Raw genomic sequence first — 13,183 nt, 5'->3', positions numbered from 1 at the left:
CGTAAAATAATTGGCGCGTTCACAGCTCTACACGTGACAACTTTGTTTGGCTTTGTCAGGTGGATGGGAGGGTCCTTTGGAAAAAAAGAATTGTGAACATCTGTGAAAAATAGCTTCAAAGCTCATTGGATTCCTCCTCCAGTATAAATACATATTCTGATTCAGATGCACCAAAGAGACTCATGGACGGTGATACACGGACTACCATCAAGGAAGGCATCACAGTAATAACAATAACAAAATATCTTTATTATTTATCCAACAGAGCTTCACCAAGTCTAACGACTCGGGTGGGAACTGCATTGTGATGTTTGACCAATTTACCAATTATTGTTTTAAACCCGTTTGCTGTACTGACCACCTCACAGCTAAGCAGGCTGGGAGTATAATTAACGCGATGATCTCCGTGCGATCCACCTCACCCGCCTCTCACAAAGAGCCGAGTTTACAGGTCTACCCCACCACGCCTAGCACGTGGCATTTAGGAATTGCCGCCGTAAGAGCAACCAAACACCCCCAAAAAGAGAGACGATAACAAAGCGGAATTGTAGGTTTGTGTGACCTCTGCAATAAACAGAGGCATTATGGGACACTTTCGCAAGGGCCTGTGAATCCATGACACCGGTGGGTTCTCTTCTGAAAGAAGTCCTTGCTGCTCTGGGCCTGTTCCCACATTGTCTTGCGACCTCTTGACCTCGTGATCCCCAGCGAAGAAAGACGCGACTCCCAGAATGCACCAGGCTACTGCTGCCCCCTCGCAAGGAGCTTGCGCTACTTCGTCAGCACCAGCAGCAGGTTCACCTGCAACGCAAAGCAGGTGATGCTATGCAGACTGCCCAAGAGACCGCGTAGATATAAACGTGTCAACGCCGCCACCACCCGACAGACAATTAGTAAGGTTTGTCACGTAAACAGAACGTGTCAATGAGTTACTTACTTCAGCACTCCGGTTCTGTGTTGGAGAGAAAACCCGCAACGTTTACAATTCAAGTACCGTGACGTTTCGCTGGCGATTACAACCAGCTTTAACATTTACGCGATCTAACCCCAACAAAAAAAAACTTTATTACGGATAACATTGGTCGCGAAAGCCTAAACGCGTTGAACTGCCCAAGGGAACACCACGCGAGCACGCAATGTGGACCTTTCCCCAACGGGCACGTACGCGCGCGGAGACCGAATTTAGACTGGAGGAATCCGATGAGCTACAAGGCTCTTTGTCCACAGACGTGCACAGTAGGAAGCCACAGCACGGAGAGCTCCCACCCACCTGCTCGGGTGAGGGGCAGGCGATGATCTGGAGGTCCTCCTCCGAGAAGTCCTCGGCAAGCACGGCCTGCAGGTGCTCAAACGCCTGCTGCACGTTGTTCTGCGGGGAGGTGACATCCACAGAGAGGATGGTTTTGATTGAAACAGAGGGCCAGGACAGAGCCTCATTTGCAAGAGTGGTCTGGGCTGTCGCCAAAAAAAATAGCAGAAGGCAACATGGATGGAATAAAGCATGGCAACGAAGCAAATAGAAATCGGGGCAAAACAACTGCGCCACGTGAGGTATTGAAAATAGTGCACAAACACAACTCGGGTGCTGTGCCTTTAATGTCTCGTGGCCTAAACGGCACTGCCACTTGTGATGTCTGACATTGAGCGTGCGGTCCGAGTGATGTTTGACGCTGACTACAACAGTCACCCCCTATATATGTTTAATGATTCTATAAATTGATTGTAATCATATTATGATCTGTCTGAAAATAATCCGCCCGAGCTGACTTACACCTCGGGGAACCTACGTAACATTGATTTATGTTCGTGCAATATTTTAAATTTCTCACGTGACGCAGTTGTTTTTTGTTCCGATTTGTATTTGCTTGATTGCTGTACTTTATTTGATTCGGTTTGCTTTTGAGATTTTGGTGACACGTATAGCTCTTGATAAATGAGGATCTATCCTGCTCTCTCTTTGCGAGTTCTTGCATAGTTTCAACAAAATAAACTGGAACCAACACCAATACAGGAATTCATTTTTCAATCGACTCGTGGATCCTGCCTCGTGACGACGACGGAGTGAATCGCGAAGGAGCAAATCTGTGTGGGCCTAACAGGAAGCCTGCTCACGACGGTGACCTCAACAAGCATGGAGCCCCATGAATCTGTTCCCAACCCTCTCCCCCCTGAGCCACCGCACTCCCGGGCTCCCGGGCTCCAAGGCTCGCACCTTGATGGGCTTGAAGAGGATGGCCTCCGTGTCGCCGTTGGCCAGGTACAGCGCCATGCTGCGCTGGACGTTGGGCACGCGGCTCTTGAGCGCGCGGTACGAGGACGACACCACCTCCTGAATCTTCTCTGAGACACGGGGACACGGTGGTGACGTGGAGACAGGGAGAGGGGGGGGGCACAGGGGACATAGGGACATGGAGATAGGGAGACACAGAGACACAGGGACACGGGGGATGCAGGGACATGGAGATAGGGAGACACAGGGACACGGGGGATGCAGGGGCGGGGGCACAGGAGACAAGTTGACACACAGGGATGTGGGACGAAAAAGAACACGTTGACACGTTGAAATATGCCTTTTGGTCAGTTTCTTCTATGTTAGCTAGGGGCGCTGCGGTGGCGATATGTTAACTCCCTCGCCTGGTATGCAGGAGGTTGTAGGTTCGACCTTGACCCTGACGCCTGCTGTATATTTGGTGTTTGCATGTTCTCCCTGTGGTTTCCCCTCCACATTTAGAAACACGCGTTTAGAGTATTTGGCTGCTGTAAGCCTCATCGTTGAGCTATCATTTGTGGCCAGGTCGCTTGTGAAAAAGAGCTACATAGCTCAGTGGGCCTTACCTGGTAAATACATTTTTTTAATTTTAGTTTTAAATGACATGCGCCATTCGCCTCACAGTGGACAATAGAGATCCTGTGATGTAATTTGAAAAGTGGAGGCCGTTGTGTGCCATCGTTACAGTCCAAATATGCCAAATTCCTAAAGAAATAACCAGAAAATTACTCAATGGGATTACACACAGCAACATTGCCCCCTGCTGTGAAACTATTTCAGACAGTGTCCGGTACGATTAGCAAAGGCACTCAGAGTGATTATTATCATAATTAATATCTTGTGGGGTTTCTCCATGCCGCCGTGCGGTGTCAATGCTCGGTGCGCGAGTTCTGGACGGACACTTTCGCGTGTCGCGACAGGTGCCGGTGTTGCGGGTGAACGCGTTGCAGAGGCTGCTCCTGTGGGTCTGGCGGTCTCACCGGGCTTAGCCCAGGGCTGTTGGTGCAACGAGTATTTGGGTCCTCCCTGGCTCGCCATGGCCTTCAGGGCGGCCACCTGCTCACACACGCGCACCTCTCATTAGCACGGTTGGCTACGGACTGTGCGAAAGGTGTTCAACGTGCATGTGTACAAAGTGCAGAGAACACGCAGGGCAGCACCAGGGCCTCCAAACTAGAGTACAGCGTTTCACTTCTGCTTCTCAAATCAAGAAACATGACAATATATGGCGCATGGCTTTAGGGAGCTGCCAAAGGGGTGTGGTTCACACACTGACTGGACTTGCAATCCAGATTCGATCTCCCGGCGTGCCAATGAGGCACGGGTTCTCAAACTCTCCCCCCCCCTCCCCTCTGTCCACTCAGCTGTATAAACGTATTTGGTGATACGGCCATTTGCAGTCGCGCACAAATAACAAACTACAAGAAAACTCCACGCAATCGATAACGCTGGGTGCGGCCTTCAAATGTAAAAATATATAAACGGGCAACATTTCGGGCCGTGGCCTTTCTGTGTCGCGCAAACATCCCGGCGCTAATCAGAGGGTCGTGAATCCCCGGCTGTGCACGAGCCACTCACCTTGGCTACGAGGTCCTTGAGCGGCCCCACGAGCTGGCTGCTCTGCTGCTGGATGAACTGCTCGCACGTGGCCTTGAGCTGCCGGTCCACGTCTTTCTTCGAGTCCATGAAGTGCTCCTTCACCTCTGGTGTGCCCTACAAAGGGCAGAATGGACATGGACAAGGCCAGATACAGAGCAGGAGAATCAAGCAAGCGACGCAGCAATCACCTAGGCAATGTGAGAACGTCTAATCAGTCACAAGGACGCTGTCCGTGCGTAACCTCTTACAGGTACAATACGTGTATGTATGTAGAATTTTTTTCGCACCGTATGTTGCCAACCGTGCTCATCAGAAATGCGGGGGAAGGACAACAATCTAAACACAAAAAGCAGTTCTGAAGAAACGAGTTTTCAATCGAGATCATTTAAAAGCGCATAGCTCCAGCGGCTTTCTAAGAGTAAAGAGCATTCCAGACGGCCCAAAGGAGCGCATCTGAAAGAGCGTGCTGCGGTGACCATCTTCCCAAAAGCTCGTATCAGTCGATGAGGTCAACATTGTTATACAATTCTATTATGGGGCAGTGGCGACATGGCCCAGTGGTAGTGCATTCACTGGTTTTTTAAGAGATTTGTAGTTCAAATCCGGCAAGTTCTCCTGGTTATTACTGCTGGTGTCATAAATTACTACGCTCTGTTTGCTTCAAAGATCCCGTGACGCAATTTGAAAAAAGTAGGCCCACTGCATTCTGGCATCACCATCCAAACTTTCCAAATAAAAAAATTACCTGCAAAAATTACTCTGTTGGAATTACATAAAGCAACATCGCCCCCTACAGTCAAACCACTGCAAACACAGCTCCTTCCTTCGTAAGCATAGCCTTGTGCTATACGAATGCCGCGAATATCAAATGTATTCAACTCTTGTGATTAAACAAACGTGTGTGTGTGCGCGTAGGTTGTACAAAACCTTTGTGCAACTCGTTATCACAACAGTGCGTAGAGTCACTCGTCTTCACACGGTGGCGATGCAGTAGTGAACAACAAGGTGAAGTGACCGTGTTTTTCAATCTGGAAGGTGTGATCACATTTCCAGTAATAGGTACTATGGCTGCAGAGATTCGTGGAAAATTGAATCTGTGCTTGAGAAGGCCTACGCATGTGAACTCAACATCAGGGAGTATTCATTTTATACTCACTTTTTTTTATTAGGTAAAGCCCACCGAGCAATGTAGCTCTTGTTCAGAAGTGACCTGGCCACAAATGATAGCTCAACGAAGTGGCCTTTGTCATCTCGTGGAAATTTGTAGTTGCAGACAAATACTCTAAATGTGTGTTTCTAAATGTGGAGGGAAAAAACCTGGAAGACCTGGAGAAAAATCCACACGGCCATAGGGAGAGAGACATGCAAACTGCAAATATACAAACTCTAAGTATCTAAAACATAGGCCTTCCAAGACAATATTACGATTCATAATACATTTTTGGGTGAGGCCATGTAATGTCCTGGCTCTCCACCACCTTACCTATCACAAATTAAACTTAATTTTCACTTCCTGGATCTTGTCCTGATCATGCTTCAAACGAAACGTCCTCATTTCTCAATGTGGTTGTGAGAATTGTTCAATTTAACCGATGCGAGGTGAACAGCAACAATTGGTGCTTTCAACGCTTGTACACGGAACATCTTTAATACGTCTACGACGTATTAAAGATGTTCACGTGAATCTCAGGAGCGCGAGACAGAAAGACGCGTCTCGGAGCGGGAGACCCCCTTTGGCAATGACTCCAACAAAAGCACACAGAGTGGAGGAAACGGGGCAGGCCCGAGCTAGAGCCAGGAAGACTTTTGATCAAACGCCACGTTGTGCACCACTCCCCACGAAGACTTCTTCCCAGACGAGAGGGAACCCGTGTGGAGACCCCAAAGGACCCACGGGGGGTTGAGGCTTAAAAGCCTGACGTGTGCAGAGCCACCACGAGCGGTCACAGGGCGACTACAGCACGCAACGTCCCCCCCGTTGGACCTGCCGCCATTCACCGAACCTGTCGCCCAAAGCTTCTTGGCGCGATCAGAGTAGCGTCGGGCAACAACGCATCTCCCGGCGAGCCTCGTGATGTCATTCCCTTCTGGAAGCACCCGTCAAGAGGTGGGGCGCCTAAAACGTGACTATCGTCCGGGTGACCGATGATCGAGCCGTGCGTTCGTCGCGGCGCCGTACGCAACGGGAGCTGCCCGACGCCGCACGTCTGTATGATCGGTGGCGCCGTGCGGATGTCGATGCGTGTGGGGCCTGACCCGCGGCTGGGCCCTCGAGGTACCTGCAGGATGAACTCCAGGATGGCGTTGTGGCTGTTGAGACGGAACAGTTTTGGGACGGTGCGAGGGGTCAGCATCTTGTACGCGGCCTCTAGAGGGAACGACAGGACAACGACGGGGGTCGAGCGCGGTTCCGTCAATGCGGCGCACCAGCAGCGCCCTCGAGGAATGTCGGAAGGCGGACGGGCGCGATGCGCGTGCACAACAACGCACACATGCGACACGCGCACGACACGCGCACGACACGCGCAACACCCGCCACGCGCCGCACACGGTGGCCGAGTTCAACCCGAGCGCCCCGCCCCACCTTTAGTCTTGCGCATGTCCAGGGAAACCTCCTTGATGGTGAAGTCTGCGTGGAAGGGGGCGATCTGCTCCCGCAGGATGAGCAGATGCTTTATGAGGAAGAGCTGCCCGTCTGTCACCGTCTGGCGGGCACACAGCATGTGGGGGGCACACGCCGTGACAATGTAATTTCTCTGGATATTTTGGACGGTGGAGGGTTACACGACGCACATTTGGCAAGGTCATTACATGGCCTAACCCAAACATCGAATGCGAATCATCATTCACAAATCATAGATTCTTACACACAAGGTTAAATGCATGTATCGCAAGTGCAAATATCAATGTATGCACATGTATCGTGACATGTCTGCGGGCGACTATTTCTCACTCGGTGTCACATGTTCCTTAAGTTCACTTCATAGCGAACATCACAGTTAATGTCTGCAGTGAGAAGTGCTATTGATGTAATAACAGCCATAGAGGGTTCACGTGGGGATTGGCTTGCCGGTCCTGCTTTGTAGCCAATAAGGGTTGAGACAGGGAGCATGGCCCCGGCGTGATCACGGCATGTCAGCAGGGGTGATTGGCCTGGCCATTCGGGGCCCCAGCTAATGGGGAGCCGGATCAGAGGCGTGGTCCCGGGATTGACAGGGAACCATCGAGAACGGTCAAGGCTGTCCATGGAGGATTGTTTGGGGGAACCACGTGACGAAGGGATTAAGAGAGAGAGAGAGGGAACGATCGAGAGCAGACTTGGGAACGACAAGAGCAGGGTCACGCGCGTACGGGGGCTCTGGGTGCCACGTGCGCGGTGGGGACTTGGTGTGAAGTCTGCCCTCTCTCCGTTGTCTGCCAGCAACGGAGAGTGTGTGAGTAAAGTGTATTTGTGGAAGTGGAAATAAAAAGGACTGATTCCGAAGCCGTCTCAAGAAGGATTATTACACTATCATGATGACGAGGATATTTAATCTCTTTGGCAAATAAAGGACTGCCCGAGTTCCTTGGTTACGATTTTGAATGCACAAGTGTAGATCCACAGTTTATGTATATATATTTAAAAAAAACTATTATTTATTTTACCACGTAAGGACCACTGAGCTATGTAGCTCTTTTTCAGAAGCGACCTGGCCACAAATGACAGCTCAACGAAGTGGCTTATCACGTGGAAATGTATAGCAGCCAAATACTCTAAACGCACGATGTCGATTCTAAATGTGCAGGGAAACACCGGAGGAGCCGGAGAAAAATCCACGCGACCACGGGGAGAGAGACGCCGCAGACTCCAAATATACAGCAGCAGCAGGCGTCAGGGTCGCGAACGAAGCCACGACCTCCTGCATACCGGGCGAGGGAGATAACACCTCCGAGCCACCGAGATGAGCGTACAATATACACTCACCTTCTTCTTAGTGATGGCCTCACTGGCTGAGAGCAGAGACTTGATACAGGCGGAGAGCGCCTCCTGGGACAGGCCCTGGAACACCGGCTTCTGTGATCGCCACACCGGGGTCACAAGCGGCACACACGCACACACAGCAACTACATTCGCATCACATTGTACACATAAAGCACATGCACACACAGCAAACACACTCGCAGCACGTACACACAGCACACCCGAGGCACCTACTACACACGTGGCACACGCAAACAGCACATGCACAGCACACACACCCAGCGCACACACGTAGCACCCACACACACAGCAACTACATCCCCATTACACAGTACACACAAAGCACACATACACAACGCGAATCTCACTCGCGGCACAAACACACAGCACACGCAAGGAACGTACACACGTGGCACACGCAAACAGGACAGGACACACACACACAGTGCACACACATTAAAAACATCATGTCCCATCCACCCACTAACTCTCCCGGTCACTCACTTTCCTACCCATTCATTAACTCACCTGCCCATTAACCCATCCACCCACTCACTCATGCATTACCACACCTACCCAGGCACTCAATCCCTCCCACTCACGAGCTCACCCACCCGTTAACTCATCCCACCCGCTCTCTCACGTGGGCTTGCTGTTACTGTGTCTTTTCTGGAAGACTTTGCTGTTTTTTTTCTGTTGCGCGTAGTCACTTTAAGATGTTTCTTGTTCATGTTTTTGTTTGTTGCGGTTGCACCCGAGTCAAGAGCCGCATGGCTCACAGGGTTATCTCCATCTCCATATATATAAAAGGCAAAGTTGTAAATATGTGTGTCTGTTCAAAATGTTTATCATACTTCCCGACATGCAACAAACTGGTAATTTGACATGTGGGTACTTTCCAGACTGTACACCATGCAAAAATTATAAAAATACACTTTTTTGGGAGGGGGAGGGGGGAGCTCAATAATGCATTTATTTTTTGCACGGCAAGTGAGCTGTGAAGTCAAATCTGTCATGTGACCCGCGATTCCCGCTCACGGCCACCACCAGTGACGATTATTTGAACCGGTCCTGGGTCTCCCCTACGTCGACTCGGCCTCAAACGAATAAGTGGTGTAGTGTGTGAACATCGCCACTGGGTAGACAAAGGCGGCCGGGCGTGGTGAATCCAAGTCCCGGGTGAAGCCGGGTAGTAAAGCTAGTACCTAATAAATGAAACTGAAAAACTGAATGACCTCACCTCCATGCAGCGGTGGAGCTTGGAGAGGCAGAGGAGAGTCCTCCGCACCGTGGGGAACCACATGCCATGGAGGTCGGCTGGGGACACAGGGACTGAGGCCTTCAGCGCAGATCCCCCTGCACTCAGTCAACACGCGGAGGCAGAGACAAAGATCCCCCGTATAGCCTTAACAGACTGTAGGGGCAAGTGCTGTTAGCACACACACACACACGCATGCGTTAAGAGTGAAATGCATCGTGAGTCTGTGTGTTTCGATGTGAGTTTAAGAGTCTCTGCCCGAGTATATGGATCTGTGTGGGTCTCTGTGAGTCTGTGGGTTTCTATGCATTACTATGGGTCTGTACGCAACTTTCGGAACTCTGTGGGTCCGTGGGTCTCTGTGTGAAGTCATGTCCACTGCAAGCAAACACAAGCCCTTTGATGTCCACATGCACTCCCCCACACGCAATCCTTCATCCACCACTCAAAGCCACCAATCAAACCAAGACAGCCTTTGTTAGGCCATCACCGTCGATTGCGCTGATCACTGCTTTGAGCGTCATCGGCTATGTATGTTGAACTTCTTTTGCACCGTACGTGGCCAACTGTGCTAATCGGGAGTTGCGGGCTAGTATTGGCGAAAGAAGCCTAGGTTTCAAGTAAAAACTATTTTTTATTCTACCACTGCGGTGGCGAGATGTTAACTACCTCGCCTGCTATACAGGAGGTCGTGGGTTCGATCTCAACTGACGCCTGCTGCTGTATATTTGGAGTTTCTTTGCATGTCCTCTCTCCCACTGGTCGCATTTATTTTCACCTGGGACCTCCGGTTCCTCCGGCTATTCCCTCCAAATGTATAATCGACATGTGTCTTGAGTATTTGGCTGCTATAAATGTCCACGTGATGATAAGTCACTTCGTTAAGCTATCATTTGTGGACAGGTCGTTTCTGAAAGAGCTATATAGCTCAGTGGGCCTTACCTGATGAAATACATTGTAATAGTAATCATAGGATACTCATAGTGAAGGTTTTTGAGTTAGATTGCGTAAGAATAATGTGTCATAACCCTTCACCATCCGACACAGCCAATCAGTAAGGGATTTGTCACGTAAACAACGCGACAATTAGTTACTACTTCAGCGCACCGGTGTGTTGGAGAGTAAATCCACATTTACTATTTGAGTAGTACCACGTTTCGCTGGTAATTACATCCAGCATCATTGGCTGTGTTGGGTGGTGGAGGGTTACAATGCATTCATATTTACGCAATCTAACCCAAAAACCTCTTATGAATAATATTGGTCACAAAAGCCTACGTGTTAAACTGAATAATAGGATAATTATAGGATGCGTGAGCGCCTGGTATACAGGAGGCCGTGGGTTTGATTCTGACCCTGACGACGCCGGTATATTTGGAGTTGGCACTCCAGCCCGCTGCTGCAGTGTGGCTCGTCTCTACCCACCAGCCGGCACGGAGCTCCGCCGGGCGGCATCCTCCAGCGCCACCTCGGAGAAGGAGGGCGGCTGTGGCCGCCCGCCAGCCACACTCTCCTCCTGCAGGCTCTGTGCGATTTGCTGCGGGGCACAAGACAGGGCCGTGCGGGGGGCGGTCAGGGATGGGCGGGTGACCACTCGCGGCCGCACACGCGGGCACCGGCTAACTACAACAGCGACAGAGCTCTTCTCCAAAATTATTGTTATTCAACCTCCTCTCGATGAAAGGTCACTCATTCTCCTGTGATGCCCTCAGGTCCTCCGCACTTCTGGTTCTTTGTCCATATGCAAGTGGATCCATCTCACGCATGTATACCATCCCGCGTGTGTGTGTGTGTGTGTGCGTGTGTGCGTACTCTAAACGTGTGTTGATTCTGAATGTGGAGGGAAAAAACAGAGAACCCGGAGAAAAATAAATCCACGCGACCACGGGGAGAGAGACACGCAGGCGTCAGCCAGCAGGCGTCAGGGTCGGGGTCGAACCCCACAACCTCCCGCATGCCTGGCCACCTCCGTGGGGGCGCTGGGGGGCCAGGCACACGGGCAGCCGGTACCTCCATCATGTGCAGCTTGTCCGGGTAGGCGAGGTCACCGGGCGCCGGCCTGTAGCCCAGGATGTCCGTCTGGATGTAGATGTGGGTGCGGTAGACCAGGCGCTCCTGCACGTCCCCCAGCATCTGGCGCACGATGATGGCGAACGCGGCCAGCTCCTCCCCTACGGGAGCACGCACACACGCACACACGCACGCAAGCACATGCACACACACACGCACACACACGCACACACGCACGCACATACACGCACGCACACACACGCACGCACGCAGCCGGTAGGGCTGATGTAAAACGCTTAAACCGATAACCGCTTGTGTCAGAATCGATTTTTACCGATATTCCGAGAGCTGGGGAGCCAGTAACCCATTTTCCAGTGTCACATTGGGAATGGATGCACTCGGTTTCGGCGAAAGCAGGACAAGTGCATCATGGCCCAGGCAGTTTTTACTTTTTTCTGTATGCAGAGGAGGACAGGAAGGTTTAACACTTAGCCTTACAAAAGGTGCCAATTTGTACGATGTGTTGTGTCCGTAGATTCAGTGGTGCGGTAAACCAAAGACAAGCGGAAAGGCGGCCATAACCAATGCCAACCATCGCTCAAGCTCCGTGGCCCTAGATCGGGATGTCCGTCCAAATCCATCAATGTGGGAGGAGACCAGAGCACCCGGAGCAAACCCACACGTGCGAGGGAGCAACACGATCCCATTCAGATGAAGTCCACATTATATGTACCGCCTTCTCCTGGCAAGCCAGGGTATGGCACCTCGACTCCCAAGAGAAGGGAGTAATCGCAACCTTTGAGCGATGTCACCAACCCAGCTGGATTACAGGCGTGCACCAGAACTGCCCAGCTACATGCCTGAGGGAAGAGAATTCCAGACCAGATAGAGATTGACACTACAAAATGCGACACCAAGCAATGCTTAACTCTTGGCCCTCACGGTGATGAGAGATTGTGGACCTATGTGTAGGGTATGAGACGAAAGAGTATGTAAGCCCAGTGATCTATCTCCCTTCCCCTGTATATCTGCCAGGCCTGTGCACCCACCCCACTTGAGGACATGCTTACGGTTGTTGTGGTAGTGGTCATCCAACATCTCGGATTTGAGGATTGAGCAGAGCTCGGACAGCGTCTCCAGGTGCATGACGTGGATGATCAGAGGGCGGAATGCATCGTAAAACAGCAGGCACAGCCGCTCCAGCAGCTCACTGCGATGGCACAGCACGCGGGAGAGAAAACCTCAACACTCGCGTGGAGCGCTGAGGCGTTCGCTGAGTCGTTGCTGTGAGGCCTTCGCTGAGTGAGGCTGTGAGGCCTGTGCTGAGTAGAATTGTGAGGCCTGTGCTGAGTGAGACTGTGAGGCCTGTACTGAGTGTTGCTGTGAGGCCTGTGCTGAGTGAGGATGTGAGGCCTGTGCTGTGTGAGGATGTGAGGCCTGTACTGAGTGTTGCTGCGAGGCCTGTGCTAAGTGAGGATGTGAGGCCTGTGCTGAGTCAGGATGTGAGGACTGTGCTGAGTGTTGCTGTGAGGCCTGTGCTGAGTGAGGATGTGAGGCCTGTGCTGAGTGAGGATGTGAGGCCTGTGCTGAGTAGAACAGAGGCCGTTTCTGAGTGAGGCTGAGGACTGTGCTGTTTGTTGCCGGCCTTTTGGCACGTTGGGCCTTTGGGTCTGCACTCGGCAAGTGACATAAATATTTGGTGCACGCAACTCACTCAAGCCTTGGCGATGGCCGTGAGAAAAACTCGCTGAACAGGCGATGCTCGTCCTGACAGACGTGGACCATGAAGGCACAGCCGCTGCGCACCTGGAGGATGCAGCCAGGACACACAAATGTCAACACACACACACGACAACAACACAAACACACACACGTCAACACGCATGTCAACACAAACACAATACCCGCCCTTCGCCACCAAGTGGCGGTGACGTCACCACGGCACTTGTGCCAGGCTATGTGCACTTTAAGGACATGTGAAGTGTCACAGGCTTGCTAGCAGGTCATGGAACAGACCCAGGTACCATGGATTGACCGACTTAAATTACTGGGAGATGCACAATCTGTGTCCCCTACTTTGCCAACT

General features: G+C 51.5%; 1 protein-coding gene across 3 annotated transcripts in view; it reads right to left on the bottom strand.

Annotated features, from left to right (window-relative positions):
• Positions 1–234: 234 nt before the first annotated feature.
• Positions 235–13,183, bottom strand: part of COG3 (component of oligomeric golgi complex 3) — a 29,142-nt gene continuing 16,193 nt past the window's right edge. For 2 of the 3 annotated variants that reach the window (XM_078616732.1, XM_078616731.1), the window contains 13 exons: positions 12,812–12,903; positions 12,168–12,307; positions 11,098–11,258; positions 10,513–10,624; positions 9,070–9,185; positions 7,833–7,922; positions 6,453–6,573; positions 6,148–6,236; positions 3,848–3,982; positions 3,250–3,325; positions 2,213–2,340; positions 1,271–1,369; positions 235–801 (listed from right to left, as the gene is read on the bottom strand). In XM_078616732.1, the coding sequence (XP_078472858.1) occupies positions 772–801; positions 1,271–1,369; positions 2,213–2,340; positions 3,250–3,325; positions 3,848–3,982; positions 6,148–6,236; positions 6,453–6,573; positions 7,833–7,922; positions 9,070–9,185; positions 10,513–10,624; positions 11,098–11,258; positions 12,168–12,307; positions 12,812–12,903 (1,389 nt within the window). In that variant the 3' untranslated portion in view covers positions 235–771. The remainder of the gene's footprint in view (positions 802–1,270; positions 1,370–2,212; positions 2,341–3,249; positions 3,326–3,847; positions 3,983–6,147; positions 6,237–6,452; positions 6,574–7,832; positions 7,923–9,069; positions 9,186–10,512; positions 10,625–11,097; positions 11,259–12,167; positions 12,308–12,811; positions 12,904–13,183) is intronic. The other variant, XR_013588524.1, reaches the window with a different exon arrangement.

This window comes from Lampetra planeri, chromosome 51 (assembly GCF_965212315.1).
Source record: "Lampetra planeri chromosome 51, kcLamPlan1.2.h2, whole genome shotgun sequence".
Classification (NCBI taxonomy): domain Eukaryota; kingdom Metazoa; phylum Chordata; class Hyperoartia; order Petromyzontiformes; family Petromyzontidae; genus Lampetra; species Lampetra planeri.
The sequence above is the reverse complement of the archived record's forward strand: the minus strand, read 5'-3'. Positions and strand labels throughout refer to the sequence as shown.